Source organism: Capricornis sumatraensis, chromosome 1, assembly GCF_032405125.1.
Source record: "Capricornis sumatraensis isolate serow.1 chromosome 1, serow.2, whole genome shotgun sequence".
Taxonomy (NCBI): Eukaryota; Metazoa; Chordata; class Mammalia; order Artiodactyla; family Bovidae; genus Capricornis; species Capricornis sumatraensis.
Genome location: NC_091069.1, coordinates 51,780,549 through 51,799,959, shown reverse-complemented (window position 1 = coordinate 51,799,959; position 19,411 = coordinate 51,780,549). Strand labels below are relative to the sequence as shown.

General features: G+C 41.4%; 1 protein-coding gene across 5 annotated transcripts in view; it reads right to left on the bottom strand.

Moving 5' to 3' along the window:
* The window catches only part of CTNNA2 (catenin alpha 2), a 1,217,480-nt gene that overhangs the window by 99,352 nt on the left and 1,098,717 nt on the right, over positions 1-19,411 (bottom strand). For all 5 annotated transcript variants that reach the window (XM_068988298.1, XM_068988291.1, XM_068988305.1 and 2 more), the window contains 3 exons: positions 11,168-11,260; positions 10,429-10,585; positions 5,564-5,764 (listed from right to left, as the gene is read on the bottom strand). In XM_068988298.1, coding sequence (XP_068844399.1) covers positions 5,564-5,764; positions 10,429-10,585; positions 11,168-11,260 — 451 coding nt within the window. The remainder of the gene's footprint in view (positions 1-5,563; positions 5,765-10,428; positions 10,586-11,167; positions 11,261-19,411) is intronic.

Genomic DNA, 19,411 nt, shown 5'->3' with positions numbered 1-19,411 from the left:
GGTTCTACAAGTATCTAGTGTGGTGAGGCCAGGGACGCCAAGCATCTTTAATCCACAAGATAGCTCCCTCCACCCCAAGAAAGAACTACCAAGACTCAAGTGTCAAAAATACAGAGGCTGAGAACATCTGCCTTAGAGTCTTCAATCAAACAACTCAGAAATAAAACTGAGCAGAACCTGGTAGGTTGTGAAAAGGCAAGAGAAAACAGTGATCTGTCTTCCATGTCCTGGATTCTTCCTTTTCCCCCCTTTTCTTGGCACCTTTCACTCCTTGCCCACTGCCCTGTGTTCTCTCCCCCAAATAAAATGTAGTCTCAGGACAAAGTTTGACAAACTTGTATAAAAAAAAGTGACTGCACAAAATTTAAAAAAAAATCAGGAGCAAAATGTTATGCCCGGTGTCTGAGTCCCCAAAACTGAGAGAATAAGACGTCCGCAGCAATGCAAAAGCATAAAGGGCTTTATTGCTAGCTCGAGCTAGGGCCCAAGTCTCATCCAGCGCAGTGGAGTCTTGACGAGAGCCCCGAGCTCTGAATCACAGCTGCTTATATACAGGCGGTCTTTTGTCTCAGCAATAGTGTAGTTGGCGTGTGGTGATTGACTCAACCTTGGGTCATCGTGGTGAATGACCTAACTTTGGCATCATCGGGGGGGACCTTGGTGTCATCAGGGACCTTGGTGGGGCTTCTTAGAATTATAACTCATGCTTACAAGAACCTGAGGCCTAGGCCTAGTGTGGCCTGTCGAGCCTGTCATGGCTCAGGTCAAGTCCCAACATTCCCCCCTGTCTTTTGATCATATAGAGGAATCTTCCTCTATCTGAGGGTCCAGGGTGATTCATCTGGGTCCTGTCGACGGGTGAGCTTCATCTTTCAAGGGTTGGAGGGATGTGGTGTCACCTTCCATTTTCTGTGGGCCTTGGGTATTAGTGATCTGAATAGGAGTTTGGGGTCTTCCCACGTGACATGAGTGATAAAGAACACCCCACCACCACCTGGCCAATGCAAGAGACATAAGCGATGCAAGTTCTATCCCTGGGTTGAGAAGATTTCTAGAGGGGGGCGTGGCAACTCACTCCAGTACTCTTGCCTGGAGAATCTCAAGGACAGAGGAACATGGTGGGCTACAGTACATAGGATCTCAGAGAATGAAACACCACTGAAGCAACTTCCAGGCAAGAATACTGGAGTGGGTTGCCATGCTCTCCTCCAGGGGATCTTTCTGACCCATGGATCTAATCTGTGTCCCTTACATCTCCTACAGGCAGGTTCATTACCAATAGTGCCAGCATAGGAGCAGGAGCCTGGTGGGTTGCAGTCCATGGGGTCGCTAAGAGTCGGACATGACTGAGAGACTTCATTTTCACTCTTCATTTTCATGCATTGGAGAAGGAAATGGCAACCCACTCCAGTATTCTTGCCTTGAGAATCCTAGGGACGGGGGAGCCTGGTGGGCTGCTGTCTATGGGGTCGCACAGAGTCAGACACGACTGAAGTGACTTAGCAGCAGTACATTCCCCAACAATTCTAATTAGCAACCAGTGAATTAACAGCTAAAGTTTTTTATTAGCTTGTATATTTAATCATTTCTCATGGAGAAATTCTAGGTATTAAGTCACCATACTCTTGTTGTTTAGGTGCTAAGTTATATTTGACTCTTTTGCGGCCCCATGAACTATATATAGCCTGCCAGGCTCCTCTGTTCATGGGATTTTCCAGGCAAGAATACTTGAGTGGGTTACCATTTGCTTCTTCAAGGGATCTTCCCAACCCAGGAATCAAACCCATATATCCTGCATTGGTAGGATTCTTTAGCACTGAACCACCAGGGAAGCCTAAGTCACCATTATATTATACATTTTTAAACCTCATGTTCTACATGAGATAGCCAGTGGGCATCGTCATAGGAATGACAAACAGAGGCATTCTTCCTCCATGAGGAATCAGTATATATGTCAATGGTCCTACTAACAGCTAAATTTTTGCTTTCATTTCTTAGACAACCTCTCTTGTTACCCATAAAAAAAACAATACTGTTCTTGTTTAGGAAAGAAAAGAACCAGTGAGGCTAGAAGGAAAATAATTTATACATCTTGTATATTCTAGTTCTTAGCCCACTAATATCTACTTTTCCTTGACATGTATTCCTATATTTTCTGCTAGTTATTTATAATCTGTCTATTTCAGTCTCTTCTACCTGGCTGCTTTCCTAGTGATCTTCAATAAAGGATGAAAAACAGAAAGAATCTAAATTCCTTGCCCTTCTCTTCTTTTCAATTAAGACTTGGATGGGGAAATCAGAAGCAGGAAGGTGCCTTTAGTTAAGTGCTCAGAGTACTCAATCACTGCAAAAGAAGGGCTGAGATGATAATTTTTAAAGATTTGAAAATTAGCAAATAAGAGCAAAATCTTGATTAGCAACAATAATCCAGGGTAGATTGCTCTGTTTCACTGATTTTTTTTTCAGTGAAAAAAAAAAAAAATTCAACCAGAATATTATTTACATTTTAAGACTTTGGGTGAAAATTATGTTAAAATATTTCACTCAACTAAGCACACTGTCCTTGCCTTTATGTAGATTTTGACCCCATGGGTACCACTCCTGCTGTTCATTAAAGCACTCTAAGATGCAATAAGAAAAAGTTCCAGAATGTTTCTTAAACAATGTTTGAAGTTTTTTGTATGCACAAAATCACATGTAAACTAGCTCTGGGTGTTATCTGCTACAATCATCAATTCCAAGCAGTTGTGAGCTGAGACTTCTGTCTCCATGTCCTCCACCCTTCTTGGATACTCTTCACTCAGTGACAGATTGGAGGAAATGCTGCTATGTATCAGATATACCCCATGAAGCTGAGACTTCATAACATAATAGAAGCAATGGGTCAGGAACTGAGAACTGCAGAAATGTGAGAGGGTCCCTTTAAGGGTGAATGGGGGAATAAAAAAACAACATATACTGGAGAGTAAAATAATTGTTTTCTTTTTTTTAAGATTTTTTTGAAGGGGATCATTATAAAAGTCTTTACCTCTTTATTAAATTTGTCACAATATTGCTTCTGTTTAATGTTTCAGTTTTTTGGCCCCAGGGCATGTAGGATCTTAGCTTCCCAATCAGGGATTGAACCCACATCCTCTGCATTGAAAAGTGTAAGTCTCAATCACTGGACCATCAGGAAAGCCCCAAAGTACCTGTTTCTAATTCTTTTAAATGAGTATAGTAACACTGTATGACTTGCACTGTGTTGCTCTAGTGAATGCAAAGGCCAAGTCTATTTGAAAGAAAATAGTGCTGAATTTCAGTTAATTAAACTGTGTGTGGGGCGGGGTGGGGGGCCTTAGTCGCTCAGTTGTGTCTGACTCGACTCTTTGCAACTCTTTGGATTGTAGCCCACCAGAGATTTTTTCAGGCAAGAATACTGGAGTGGGTTGCCTTTCCTCCTCCAGGGGATCTTCTTGACCCAGAGATCGAGCCCATGTTTCCTGTGTCTCCTGTATTGCAGGCAGATATTTGCCCTCTGAGCCATCAGGGAAGCATGAGTTAAAATGTGAAAGTGTTAGTGGCTCAGTCATGTTCAACTCTTTGTGACACCATGTACTATAGCCTGCCAGGCTCCTCTGTCCATGAAACTCTCCAGGCAAGAATACCGGTCCACTCCACTGTGCCGTTCCTTTCTCCAGGCCCAGGGATCAAACCCAGGTCTTCCACATTGTAGGCAAATTCTTTACAATCCAAGTCACTAGGGAAGCCCCTAATTAAAATGTAGATATATCATATTATTGTCATTATTATTTCTAATTCTAAGTCTGTCAGGCTTCTCAAGAGCAACAATCCCTAGATACGGGTGATATGTGATATGACCCTATTCCCTTTCTGCATATATTTCAGAGTGAGCAACTAACGTCTGTTTACCTATTGTTTCTCCTTGCTATTCTAGACTAGCAAATAGCTACAGAAGTCTTTGTAAATATCCTTTCCCTGTAGAAGGAAACATATTTCTACTAACATGTCTTATCATGTAGAACTTAGAACACTGCCATATCTGACTTTTCAGAGATACGTCTGTTTTTAAAAGCCTAGCAATGGCACCCCACTCCAGTACTCTTGCCTGGAAAATCCCATGGATGGAGGTACCTGGTGGGCTGCAGTCCATGGGGTCGCTAAGAGTTGGACACGACTGAGCGACTTCACTTTCACTTTTCACTTTCATGCATTGGAGAAGGAAATGGCAACCCACTTCAGTGTTCTTGCCTAGAGAATCCTAGGGACGGCGAAGCCTGGTGGGCTGCCATCTATGGGGTCGCACAGAGTCGGACACAACTGAAGCAACTTAGCAGCAGCAGTAACAGTAGCAGCGGGCTCCAAAATTCATGTAAAGACCAGAGACGATTCCCACTGAAGCTGAGGTGAGTTCCTTCTATGTATACACAGAACTCGATTTGTTACCCATTCATAACTCCAGCCAACATATAGAGTTAAATTCTATTCATCTTCTCTCCTTCCCTGGACTTTCTACTTTCATTCCCCCATATATTAATGGACTTCCTTGCTGGCTCAGACAGTAAAGAATCTGCCCGTAGTGCAGGAGACTAGGTTTGATCCCTGGGTTGCGATCCCTTGGAGAAGGGAATGGCACTCCACTCTAATATTCTTGCCTGGAGAATTCCATGGACAGAGGAGCCTGGCAGGCTACAGTCCATGGGATCACAAAAAGCCAGACACAACTGAGCAACTAAGGCACATACATATCAATACACAAGACACGAGAGATTTTAGAAAGGGTCTGAAGCCAAGAGACATCACTTAAGAGCAAAAACTACTAAAAAATAGGTCAGTCATTGACATAACTATCCAAAGTTATGGGCTGTTGTGTTAACTCAGTGGAAGAAAGTCTTTTTTCCATCTCAGTGGATTAGAGAACTATGACAGGCTCCCTGTCATAAGTAACTGTGTCTCATCAAGACCATGATTCCCCAGAGGGCAGCCACGTACCCCGAAACAGGATATGCAGACTTTCACCAGTGGAGTTGGGCATATACTGAAAGTCTAGCCCCTTTTCAGTAACCACTACCTCCTGTGATCACTTCATATCCATGTACTACTGAAAGCCTTTATGATTGCCCCTGGTTGTGCATGGTCCTTTCTCATAGTCCTATGTTCTCAAGAAACAGAGAAATGCTTTTCAAGTTCAAAATTCCAAGTTCCAATCACATACTCACTATTCTCTAGACTCGTGACCTTTTTCCAGTCTCTTATCTCATTCAAAATTCCACTTTCACATTCATAATGGGAGATAATAAAAAATCTGCCTACTTCATAAGGTCCTTGTGAGAATCAAATGATTATACACAAAAACTGGAGAGTAGTATATACTGCAAAAACAATAAATTGTGATTCTGCTAAAGTATTCCAATTCAAACTCAAGAAATAAAGAATACCAATTTTATGATCATGTGTGATTTAGAAGCATAAAGACCTACAGGAAACAATGAAACAGATTTATTCAGGTATGGAAATTCATCATGGGACTGACATTTTGGTCAAATCTAATATCCATGGTTACCTGTCTCAGATAGCAGTTTTGTAGCTTCCAGCACCTTCTCAGTATAAACACCAGCTTCGTAGTTCTCCATCTCAGCATTGATGATGTGTATAACTCGAGCAGCCCGGCCCCTGATGGCCCCTGCAGTCCGGTCCAGAGTGTCCACATCCCCCTCCTGAAGGGCGATCACACATTTGTTCACATCCTCCAAGATATGGTTTTCTGTGGAGAGGACACATTCACATTTATGTGATTTTATATCACTGGTGGCGGTGGTTTAGTCATTAAGTTGTGTCTGACTCTTATGACTCCATGGACTATAGCCTGCCAGGCTCTACTGTCCATGGGATTTCCCAGGCAAGAATACTGGAGTGAGTTGGCTTTTTTTTTTTTTTTTTTTCCGGGGAATCTTCCTGACTCAGGAATCTAGCCTTGCTCTCCTGCATTGCAGGAGTATTCTGTACCGACTAAGGTATCAGGGAAGCCCTTTACATCACTGACACTGTTAAAAACCAATCGGAAGGCCTCCCTTGTGGGTCAGTGATAAAGAATCTGCCTGCCAAGGGAGGAGACACGGGTTTGACTCCTGATCCGGGAAGATCCTACATGCTATGGGACAAGTAAGCCCATGCGCCACAACTACTGAAGCCTGTTCACCCTAGAGTCTGTGCTCTACAACAAGAGAAGATGCTGTAATGCGAAGTTCGTGCAGCACAACTAGAGAGTAGCCCTCCCTCACTACAACTAGAGAAATGCCCGAGGAGCAATGAAGACCCAGCTTGGACAAAAAATAAATACATAATAAACATTTCAAGAGAAAAGAAGAAATACTGAATAAATATGTCCTTTGAAAGGGGACAATTATATATTTGTACTCTAAGGTATTTTCAAGAGAAAGAATTCATTAAGTAAGGAGATAGAGGGATGATGTTCCAACTAGAAAATAACATAGAAGGGAAAGTAATAATAGAAAGCGTGTGCATTTCAGAGAGGGTTACATTGTTGGGGTGAACCCCTTAGGTACTTTGGATATTACGCCTGAATGTGAAGCATAGTTTTTAAAATCAAAAAAGATTTGCTGGCAACATAATTTGTGATAAACGTCCTTAAATTTTTGCAGCCTTATTCTTTCAGAAAAGATGTAATCATGTTAAATCACTGACAACCAAACTACTTCATTATTATTAGCTCTAAAACTACAGTTTCCAAAATCATAAGCAAAGTTCAGTCTGTGAATGTTTTAAGGGAACAAACTCAAGACCCTGGAGTTAAAAAAAAGTAAATGAAAGAGGAAGAGGCAAACAAAACAAAACTTATAGACATTATGGGATTGAGTTAATAGCTTTTTCAGATCTTAGATGCCTGTTATTTTGTGAGCCAAACCCAAGAATTAAACTGTCACATGGTTAAAGCCAAGACGCTCATTTTAAAACAATATTAAAAATGGTAGTTTTTGCCCAGTAGAAAAAGTTTAAGTGCTCTAACACAGTCGTTTCACTTTTTTATGAGCCCAGACCACATCAGAAAATTGGTTTCGTTTCTGTAATGTTAATAGCTAGCATCATTGCTCCCCAAACTTGTTGCTTTTCATATGGACAAATTAAGTACTCAGGTAGCATGAAAAAAAGAAAGAAAAACAAAATATCCCTTAAAAAAAACTTTTTATTGTTGCCTCCAAAATAGAGTTTCCTGCCAGAATTCCCTTAAGAAGAAACTGATACATAAAATGTCATTAATGCCATTCCAAAATATCTCCTGGGCCAAACCTGCAATTTACTGATGCAAATGTTTTGGCTCCAGCTTACAGAGGAGATGAGAAGTAGTTTCCCCAACTATTGGGCTGTATCCACAGTCTACCAGCAGGACAGAGTGGGCTGTGTCATTATTTGTCAAGCCCATCTGTGGAAAGGTGCCTGCTGCCTCCGATTGTCAAGTCCAAAGGCACGCTCCAGCGGGTCCTGCCAAGGCCGGCTTCCTGACAGCGCCTGTTCATTTTCCTGTCATAGCATGCCACGGCACTTGTACCACTGCGGTTGGACTGTACAGTGTTATCAGCAGAACCCAAAGCCTTTTCGTGTTGCTGGTAATAATGAGATGCACAAAGGAATGGCAGGGAGAAAGGTGGCAGAGAGGCAGGCCCGGTGGAAGAAAATTAAGAAAAGCTTGCGTTTTCGAAACAGCCTGAGATAAGACTCCTTGCCTTGCTTTTTTCTACCCTCAGAAATTTCTATACATGCATTTAAAGAAAAGGATAAGTTGGGAAAGTTTTAAGTTCTGAAATGACTCCTCTTTGAGAAAAGTAGTATATAGATATTTTCTATTCATTTGTAAATAGGGAGGGTAGCAGAATAAGATTTCCAGGGGCTGTTAGGATTGCTGTGTGAGATCTGAGGCTGGTTGGAGAGTCCCCCTCTCCCTTTCTGGGGACCCGGATAGCCATCCTGGCAAAGATTGACTAGAAACAAGAAATATCTCAGTCTTTGTGTCCAGTCTTCTGTTCCCCACCATTCGGATCCCCAACATGCCGAGCCGAACAATTTCTAAGCTTTTCTGAGAGATGCACTTCTTGGAGATCTTTTGCATTGTTAGGACTCATGTATCAGGGAAGCAAAAAATTTCACGAATGACAACGCATTGAGTTCTTTATTAGCCAATCCCTGGACATAGGTATGTTTAAAAGAATAGCTGCTTTGACAAGTCATCAAAAGTAAAGCACCCGGGGAATGAAGAACAAGTCAGGTTTCTAAAAAGGAAGAGATAGTGGACCTACGGTACTATAGGGCAGGAGAGAGGAGGGGATTGGAGGTGGGGAAAGGAGACGCAGTGAAAACTGGAGAAATACCCTTTTATCCAGACTTACTAAGAACTATATAGATTCTGGAAAGAGGATAATCTGGATTATAATTCCACCTCCGCCAAGTTACCTCCCCGTTAGTGACTTACTTTTCTCAAAGGAAGATTCAGAATAGTGATACCTAACATAAAATTTTGGTGAGAATGAAAGCAAATAGTAGAAAATCAGACAAATAACAGATACTGTCAACTACGAATTGGCACTTGCCATGGGTGCTTGTCGTTTGCTCTACAATGATTAAATCATGTGCTGCTGCAGCTGCTGACCTTCAGCACCCCTGAAGGAGTTCAGGGAGGAGAGCAGAAATGAGGTACTCTGTTCTCAGGGAAAAACTAGCAGCACAGGTCCTCAGATAGTCAGATGGTCTCAGGAGCTGATTTTATGAGCCCAATTCTTGTATCTCCTCATATCTAGAAAAGCACTAAATTCCTTCCTGGTGACAACTGTTTCTCACGACTAGCAGAAGCTTCATGAGACCAGCAGAAACTTTTAAATATGTGGTTAATTGCATGTTCTCCCCCTTTACCAAAGCCACATATATACTGTCCTTCGCCCCAACCTGTTTGAAACAGTTTCTCCAGCGCTATCTGAGGTGCGGTCTCCTGGGCTGCAGCCCTCATATCGCTCAAATAAAACTTAATTCGCCATTCTCGTGTTGTGCATTTTTTTTTAATTGACGGCACCAAGCATGTGTTGGCTCATTTTTCCCATCTCCCTTGACTTTCCTTCCATGATTTTAAAGTTGGCTTTTCCATCATCCATCAGATCTACAGGTTCAACTGTGCTACTCTTAGACAAGCTTTAAACACAAGCCCAGTGGGAATTCATCGTCAGTTTCTTGGTGAATGGAAAGACAACTAGAGAAAAGCTTCCAAATACACCAAGCCTGCCCCAGAAATCCCCTCCCTTTGGTTGCAGTCAGGCTCCATCAGTCTGGATCCCGTGAGCTGTGCTGCCGCCTCTCCCTCTCAGACCTCAGTAAGTCCAGGTGGAGGCCAGGGCACATGGGTTGGCAGGTGTGATTTCCATACACCTCTGGATAGTGTCAACACCTGGTTAATTTGAATTTTTAAGGGCCATTTGGTTATTTTAATGCCTCACAAGGGAGTTGAGGCTTCTGGTGACCTCCTTCCTCATGCTCCCACAGAGACTTCTCTATGTGTATTGGGCCGAATCTGTTTGGAAAAAGGCTCATGAGCCAGCTGGTAACCCACTTTTGAAACAGCATTGATGAGCCCTGTTAAAGGTAAAATTGACTACATGGCTATTCAAATGTGCTAAAATCCCGTGTATAAGTTGCTCAGTCATGTCTGACTCTTCGTGACTCCATGGACTGTAGCCTGCCTATGGGATTTTCCAGACAAGAATACTGGAGTGGACTGCCATCCTTCAGTCTGGCTTCATCTACAAAGCATTAAGTTACAATTTCCAGTGATGATGAGTTCTGTTTATTTTCACTTCCTTCCACAACCTCATGGTCAAGTGCTCAAAACCTCAATAGTTCCTAAGTGCTTTCTAATGGGTTCATTTGGTGGCTAAGATTTTTTTCCCAGCTTATCAAAAACCTATATAACTTCATTTACTTGTGGGGCAGGGAGGGTTGGGGGGATGGGGTGGAACTTAACACAGGCAAATTGGAATAACTAATCAATTTTTTTTTCAACATAACCAATCTCATATCCCACACTCTTTTTTAGATGGGTGATTTAGACGTAGCAAAGGCCATCCTATTTTAAGAACTCCAGGAACTAGAAAGGAACCTAGGTCTACTTACATAATCTTTCAGGTTTCTAATATCTCAATCAGAAAGTTATGTTTTCCCCCTAAATCCCTTGACTCAGTGTCTTGAAATAATGTGCACAGCAGAGACAAATTTTCAAGAGGGTGTTACAATCACAGTTGCAGAGATGATTGAAAGCTCAAAGGGCTAAGGAGAGCACTTGAAACAAAGACCCATGACACTTGCAAGATATTCCTCATCTCATCTTGTTCTCTTCCTTCAACTATCTTCTAAGGGCCCGTTTGTGATTACCTGAGACGGAAAGGAAGTCATCCACCGAGGTGATGTCATCCACAGCCTCTGTCAGCACTCGAACTTGTTTTTCCCACTGGTCCTTGAAGACGTCCATGTTGTCTTGAGCAACTTTGCTCTGTGGCCGGGCAGCCAATGTGAGAGCAGCATTGATGACCTATTTGTTAGAAATAATCCATGGACATATGGATTACACTCATCAAAAGAGGAACAAGCAAGTCAAAGACCATGTTGAAACCCTGGACCTTGCAGCTTCCACAGATAAGGGGATTCTTGGGGATTGAGAGGACAATCAAAACATGAGAGATGGAGTAGGTTATCAAATATTAGTCTTTTGTTTGCTCTTCTTTTTTTTAAGATATAGGTTTCCAAAAGTGTATACTGAATCGAGTCTTTTTAGCACAGATGGGGCAGAAATATAACTCTTGTTCTCCACGTACAAGCATATAATCTTGTGAGGGAGACAAAGTGAATAGATATGGAATGTTGAGATAACAATTCAAGACAAATAGAAAAAGTCAATAGGGATGGAAAAGACAATAATCACTACAGTAATTTTGGAGAGACTGGAGCAATTAGCAGTTCTTTTTGAGAAAGGCAGAACCTGAAATGGTCCATGATTGATGGGTAGCACTTTCCAGGGAGAGGAAAATGGACAAGGCAAGGAATGAGTGACATGAAGGCTGGAGTGCACAAGATCCAAAATATCAGCTTTGGAAACAAAGTGAATGAGGCTTACCTGAGGACACAGGCTGTCAATCTGAGTGGCTGCCATCCGAACTAATTTCACCCCTTCTTCATTGTTGGAGATGGAACAGGCCAAATTGGCAACCTGTATTGAAGAGGATTGAAGTGAAAATGATGTTAGGGCAAAGGGGAAATAGGCTGCTGTGTGACTTTGCACCTTCCCTGGAGAGCACCACATCCAGGAGAATCCTTTCACAAAGAAGATAAAGGGACCCTTTTGATTTCAATGGAATATTACTCAGCCTTATGCCAGTAGGCATTTTTGCCAGAAGAGCAAGGTGTTAATAACAACTCATTGCTTCAAGATTCTTGAGTACACACAATAATGCATTTTAACTGGGCTCTTCTTAACTCTCTTCCCCTCCATCTATACTCTCACTTGAACCTCCTAAGGCTGATTATTAGCTGCAGGACACTGTGATTTTGGCCACATCAGTACTAAATTCTGAACAGTGAGAGAGATGCCATGGACAATACTTTTGATTTGAGACTCAAAAGTAAACTAACAACCAGAGTCCGTTACCCCCAAAGAACACAAGATCTGGCTGTTACATACAGTTTGTAGGGAAGAAGTCAGTCCACCAGAAGTCAACTCAAATGCTTTCAGGGGCTAGGGAAGTCTGAGAAGTGTGTAAAAGGGCTAGTACAGTCCAAAAGGCAATGGAAGAATTAGAACATGTAGGTCTAGTATAAAGGCATTCAAACGTGGTATTTTAAACATATTATATCAGCCAAAACAGCTGAAATGGATTCAGATTTCCAGGTCAAGCATTTCAATGTGTGTCATTCCTTTTCTTCAAGGAGTTAGAATTGGTAATACAAGGTCAGATTGACTGGACAAGGTCAACACACATAAAGTGAAGATCAAAACACTGAATGCCTCATGAAGCTACTGTCAAGAGAACAGGAAGGTGGGGATTAGAAGGGACAAAGGAGAAGGGAAGGGATGCCAGGGCTGGGAGCAGGAGGACCAGTAGTGCAAGTGATTAGCAGACAGAATCCTTGGGAGCCTCCTGGCCACCTGCCTTTGTGTCTGCTCATTTCTGCCTTTCAAAACCAGATCACTTCCCTATTACACCCTTAATGCCCTGGTGGATTCAAATGCACTGTGCAAGCATATAGTATCTAATGTGAAAGAACCATCACTGTGGAGCAGAGGAGCACACAACTGAGATCACTAGGCTCAACCATTAGCCAGTTCTGTTAAGTCACGTCACATTCGGAGGACCATTTCCTTATCAGCAAAAGGAGATGGAAAAAATAGTGATACTAGGGATATATTTCAAGTTTATCCCAGTGAGAATATAAACTATGAGAAACCACAGATTAAGTTCCAGAAGTTATCATATCATTTCTTACATTTTGAAGTTTACCTTTGATTCTTCACATAGTTCATTATGTTACTTAGTTTTCAAAGAGAAAGACAAATATGCCTTCAGTTCAGTTCAGTTCAGTTCAGTCACTCAGTCGTGTCTGACTCTTTGCGACCCCATGAATCGCAGCACACCAGGCCTCCCTGTCCATCACCAACTCCCAGAGTTTACTCAGACTCACGTCCATTGAGTCAGTGATGCCATCCAGCCATCTCATCCTCGGTCATCCCCTTCTCCTCCTGCCCCGAATCCCTCCCAGCATCAGAGTCTTTTCCAGTGAGTCAACTCTTCCATGAAGTGGCCAAAGTACTGGAGTTTCAGCTTTAGCATCATTCCTTCCAAAGAAATCACAGGGCTGATCTCTTTCAGAATGGATTGGTTGGATCTCCTTGCAGTCCAAGGGACTCTCAAGAGTCTTCTCCAACACCATAGTTCAAAAGCATCAATTCTTCTGTGCTCAGCTTTCTTCACAGTCCAACTCTCACATCCATACATGACTACTGGAAAAAACATAGCCTTGACTAGATGGACCTTTGTTGCCAAAATAATGTCTCTGCTTTTCAATATGCTATCTAGATGATCATAACTTTTCTTCCAAGGAGTAAGCATCTTTTAATTTCATGGCTGCAGTCACCATCTGCAGTGATTTTGAAGCCCCCCAAAATAAAGTCTGACACTGTTTCCACTGTTTCCCCATCTATTTCTCATGAAGTGATGGGACCAGATGCCATGATCTTCATTTTCTGAATGTTGAGCTTTAAGCCAGCTTTTTCGCTCTCCACTTTCACTTTCATCAAGAGGCTTTTTAGCTCCTCTTCAGTTTCTGCCATAAGGGTGGTGTCATCTGCATATCTGAGGTTATTGATATTCCTCCTGGCAATCTTGATTCCAGCTTGTGCTTCTTCCAGCCCAGCGTTTCTCATGATGTACTCTGCATATAAGTTAAATAAGCAGGGTGACAATATACAGCCTTGACGTACTCCTTTTCCTATTTAGAACCAGTCCGTTGTTCCATGTCCAGTTCTAACTGTTGCTGCCTGACCTGCATATAGGTTTCTCAAGAGGCAGGTCAGGTGGTCTGGTATACCCATCTCTTTCAGAATTTTCCACAATGTATTGTGATCCACACAGTCAAAGGCTTTGGCATAGTCAATAAAGCAGAAATAGATGTTTTTCTGGAGCTCTCTTGCTTTTTCCATGATCCAGCGGATGTTGGCAATTTGATCTCTGCTTCCTCTGCTTTTTCTAAAACCAGCTTGAATATCTGGAAGTTCACGGTTCATGTATTGATGAAGCCTGGCTTGGAGAATTTTGAGCATTACTTTGAGTGCGATTGATGAGTGAGATGAGTGCAATTGTGCAGTAGTTTGAGCATTCTTTGGCATTGCCTTTCTTTGGGATTGGAATGACAACTGACCTTTTCCAGTCCTGTGGCCACTGCTGAGTTTCCCAAATTTTCTGGCATATTGAGTGCAGCACTTTCACAGCATCATCTTTCAGGATTTGAAATCGCTCAAATATGCCTTATTATACCCATTCACAGGATACTAAACCCCCAGGGTATGAGGAGGTTCCTTGGAGGCAGAGCAAGAATTAATAATGCAGCTTCCTAATTTCTTTTTGTTATATTGTCTCCACTCTGCTTTTTTTTTTTAATTAATCTTTGTTATATTTATATTCTAGTGTATTTTTATATTCCAAATGCCAGAATAACTGTGTGGCATAGAATCGGTACTCAATACATGTTTATTGAATTAAAGAATAGCCTTTAATAGCTTTTTTAAAATGTCATATAGTGATTTGGAATACATAATAAGTTAAAGATGCTCTTAAAGTTGTTAGTCTTTTAATTTGGCTGGACAAATTTTCACATTACCTTCTAGCACATGCTTTCCAACACCATGGAGCTAAACAAAGGCTCCCATATTCTGGATCATTGTTTGAGACCAGAATGCAGTGACCCTGTCCATGATGACATGAGAAATCAGGATGATGTGATGAATTTTCCAGAAAGATAAATGCATATAATTTAAAATTCTGTCTTTAAATGCTTTGCATTTCCTCTATTGAAAATCCTTTTATTTTATGAAATGATGATTTTGGATGATGCTTTTGTTTGCTCTTTATCATTCTTGCTTGGTATGTAATAGAGACCTGAGGTTACACTTTTGCATTGCAGTGAATAATTTCTAGAATTTGGCATACAACTCTATATAAAGACAACAACATTAAAACTTTTAAATGCTCCTAGAATCAGGTCTTGGGTAATATTTGCTTGCATCTTTGTAAGATGAAAAGTAAGAAAATGTCAGCACTCTCAATGAGATAAAGGTGGTAAACCAAGTATTCAATGGCTATTGATCTAAAAATATTCAGTTCAGTTCAGTTCAGTCACTCAGTTGTGTCCGACTCTTTGCGACCCCATGAATCTCAGCACGCCAGGCCTCCCTGTCTGTCACCAACTCCCAGAGTTCACTCAGACTCGTGTCCATCGAGTCAGTGATGCCATCCAGCCATCTCATCCTCGGTCATCCCCTTCTCCTCCTGCCCCCAATCCCTCCCAGCATCAGAGTCTTTTCCAATGAGTCAATTCTTTGCATGAGGTGGCCAAATTACTGGAGTTTCAGCTTTAGCATCATTCCTTCCAAAGAAATCCCAGGGCTGATCTCCTTCAGAATGGACTGGTTGGATCTCCTTGCAGTAGAAGGGACTCTCAAGAGTCTTCTCCAACACCACAGTTCAAAAGCATCAATTCTTCAGCACTCAGCCTTCTTCACAGTCCAACTCTCACATCCATACATGACCACAGGAAAAACCATAGCCTTGACTAGATGGACCTTAGTTGGCAAAGTAATGTCTCTGCTTTTCAATATGCTATCTAGGTTGGTCATAACTTTTCTTCCAAGCAGTAAGCATCTTTTAATTTCATGGCTGCAGTCACCATCTGCAGTGATTTTGGAGCCCAAAAAATAAAGTCTGACACTGTTTCCACTGTTTCCCCATCTATTTCCCAGGAAGTGATGGGACCAGATGCCATGATCTTCATTTTCTGAATGTTGAGCTTTAAGCCAACTTTTTCACTCTCCACTTTCACTTTCATCAAGAGGCTTTTTAGCTCCTCTTCAGTTTCTGCCATAAGGGTGGTGTCATCTGCATATCTGAGGTTATTGATATTTCTCCTGGCAGTCTTGATTCCAGCTTGTGCTTCTTCCAGCCCAGCGTTTCTCATGATGTACTCTGCATATAAGTTAAATAAGCAGGGTGACAATGTACAGCCTTGACATATTCCTTAATAAATAGGAAAGAGAACTATATATTATGTATCTTTTGATGGAATGACATAACACTACCTATGAAACAGTCTTGCCAAAAGCAACAACAACAGAGAAAAACAAAACATAAAAATGATCAGTCTTAGGATAAATTCTCAATTTAGAGAAATCCAAGGGACAAACATGTAAAATAAAACCACATGGACGCCCTCGTGAAAATCCTAATGGTAAAAGCTAGTGGGAAAATGTCAGAATTTTGTGGATCCTGAATAGGGCAAATAAACCATTATATAATCATAAATACGTAGGTGAATTTATATATATGTACTTTATAAAACAAAGAAATTTAAATATTGACTACATATTGGATGATATTACAGAGTTAATGTTTTAAAATACCCTAGCAATACTTGTTATTTTATTTAAAGTGTCCATAGCTTATATGGGGTCGCTACTAGTCAGACACGACTAAACAACTTCACTTTCACTTTTCACTTTCACGCACTGGAGAAGGAAATGGCAACCCACTCCAGTGTTCTTGCCTGGAGAATCCCAGGGACGGGAGAGCCTGGTGTGCTGCCGTCTATGGGGTTGCACAGAGTCGGACACGACTGAAGTGACTTAGCAGCAGCAGCAGCAATACTTGTTATTTTATTTAAAATGCCCATAGCTTATATATATATATATATATGTCAAGATGCCTTTGGATGAAGTGATAGATTTGAGATTTGTTTCATAGTTTTTTAGAGTAAAGGAAAGGAGTGGAGGTATAGAAAAAATAAGACTGGCTATTAGCTCATAATGGTTGAAGTCGGGTGATAGTATATGATGGTTTATTATATATGCTCTACTGTTGGATATGCTTGAAATTTTCCACAATAAAAAGGTTTTTTTTTTAATGTAATAACTGCAATCTATTATAACACCAGTTCTGGTAAAATTCTTTTTGCACTTATGCATGGTTCAAGGGAGCCCAGTATAAGTGAAGGAGAAGCCTGAGTGTGCTTTGGAGATAAGGCTTGCAGACAACAGAAGAGTCCCAGCCTGGAGAAGGAAATATGGTAATGGACATATAAGCCACAGAGGTGGCTCTCCAGAGCATGCAGTCTCCTGCATGTGCTAGTGGCAGGTACCAGGAAAAGCTGATCCTGGTAACAGACTGGGCTCCTCACATCTCCTACGTGAGGGAAATGCCAATCAGTAACATCCATTGTCATATATGTATATATGCTTCTCTTTGCATATCTTTTGAAATTCACTCAGTCGTGTCCGACTCTTTGCGACCCTGTGGACTGTAGCCCATCAGGCTCCTCTGTCTGTGGGATTTCCTGGCAAGAATACTGGAGTGGGTTGCCATTTCCTTCTCCAGGGGATCTTCCCAACCCAGGGATTGAACCCAGGTCTACTGCAGCACAGGCAGATGCTTTAACCTCTGAGCCACCAGGGAAGCTCTTAATAAACTCTATTATGGCTCAAATCTAATGTGAGAGCCTCACTGCCCAAAAGAATCTTAGTAAGGGGAATAGTGCTAGCAACACTTAGCAAAACTAAAGAGCTGGTAACTATCAATAATGCTTTAATTATTTATTCTTTTTATCTTATTAATCTGTAAACCCTAAAGTCTGGCAGCCTCTACTCTGCAATATACACCTGCTGCTTTTTTGTTCAGTTGCTCATTCGTGCCTGACTCTTTGCAACCCCATGGACTACAGCACACCAAGCTCCCCTGTCCTTCACTATCTCCCAGAGTTTGCTCTAATTCATGTCCATTGAGTCAGTAATGCCATCCAACCATCTCATCCTCTGTCACCCTCTTCTCCTTCAGCCCTCAATCTTTCCCACCATCAGGGTCTTTTCCAGTGAGTTGGCTCTTCATATCAGGTAGCCAAAGCATTGGAGCTTCAGCTTCAGCATCAGTCTTCCAATGAATATTCAGGACTGATTTCCTTTAGGATTGAATGGTTGGAACTCCTTGCAGTCCAAGGGACTCTCAAGAGTTTTCTCCAGCACCACAATTCAAAAGCATCAGTTCCTTGGCACTCAGTCTTCTTTATGGCCCAACTCTTACATCCACACGTGACTCCTGGAAAAGTCATAGCTTTGATTATATGGACCTTTGTCAGCAACGTGATATCTCTGCTTTTTAATACACTGTCTAGGTTTGTCACAGCTTTTCTTCCAAGAAACAAGCATCTTTCACAGCTGCAGTCACTGTCCACAGTGACTTTGGAGCCCAAGAAAAGAAAATCTGCCACTGCTTCCACTTTTCCCCCTTCTGTTTGCCATGAAATGATGGAACTAGATGCCATGACCTTAGTTTTCTGAATGTTGAGTTTGAAACTGGTGTTTTTACCCTCTAAGTCGACTTAAAATCAGAATTTCATTTGCCATGTATTCTAAACACCCTCAAAATATTTCCAACATAATGCCAAGAATTTCACTGTCTCCAAAGGCAGGCTTGTGTATTTTAAGTTGGTTATGGACTTAATCCAAATCCTTATCTTTCTTATTTTCTTTTGGCTTACATTTGTGCTTATCACTGGACTCACTGACATAGCAGTGCCTCTGAATATGGTTTTATATATTGTGATTTAGAGAATTCTGGCATCCAGCACTAAGTTTCAGTCTAGAAGTAACTACCAATCAATAACACAGTTTTAAATGCCAGTGAATATTTTAACACCAGTACAAGACTACTGTACACAGTAGAAACTTGATTGGTTTGATGCACTGAAGGAGGGCATGGCAGCCCACTCCAGTATTCTCACCTGGAGAATCCCATGGACAGAGGAGCCTGGCAGGCTACAGTCCATAGGGTCACAAAGAGTGTCCAATGTGCACTCACACACATACACATACCTATTCTTTAACTACAGTGTTTATGTTATCAGAAACTCTCTAATGAAATAAAATGTCCTATTTTTCAAATCACAATATTTTCTCCTTTAAAAAATTAGCATGATAGTCTTTATGAGGAGATGGGAAAGGGAAGGGAATAATAGACTAGAATCAGTAGACATTTAAAAAAAAATTAATGAGTAAAAAAGCAAACAATGTTTGACTCTTTGTGACCCCATGGACTGTAGCCCACCAAGCTCCTCCATCCATGGAATTTTCTAGGCAAGAGTACTGGAGTGGGTTGCCATTTCCTTCTCCAGGGGATCTTCCCGACCCGGGGAGCGAACCCGGGTCTCCCGCATTGCAGGCAGACGCTTTACCGTCTGAGCTACCAGGGAATTTCAAAACCTGACAAAGATGCCACAAAAAAAGAAAACTACAGGCTAATATCACTGATGAACATAGATGCAAAAATCCTCAACAAAATTCTAGCAATCAGAATCCAACAACACATTAAAAAGATCATACACCATGACCAAGTGGGCTTTATCCCAGGGATGCAAGGATTCTTCAATATCCGCAAAACAATCAATGTAATTCACCACATTAACACATTGAAAAATAAAAGCCATATGATTATCTCAATAGATGCAGAGAAGGCCTTTGACAAAATTCAACATCCATTTATGATAAAAACTCTCCAGAAAGCAGGCATAGAAGGAACATACCTCAACATAATAAAAGCTATATATG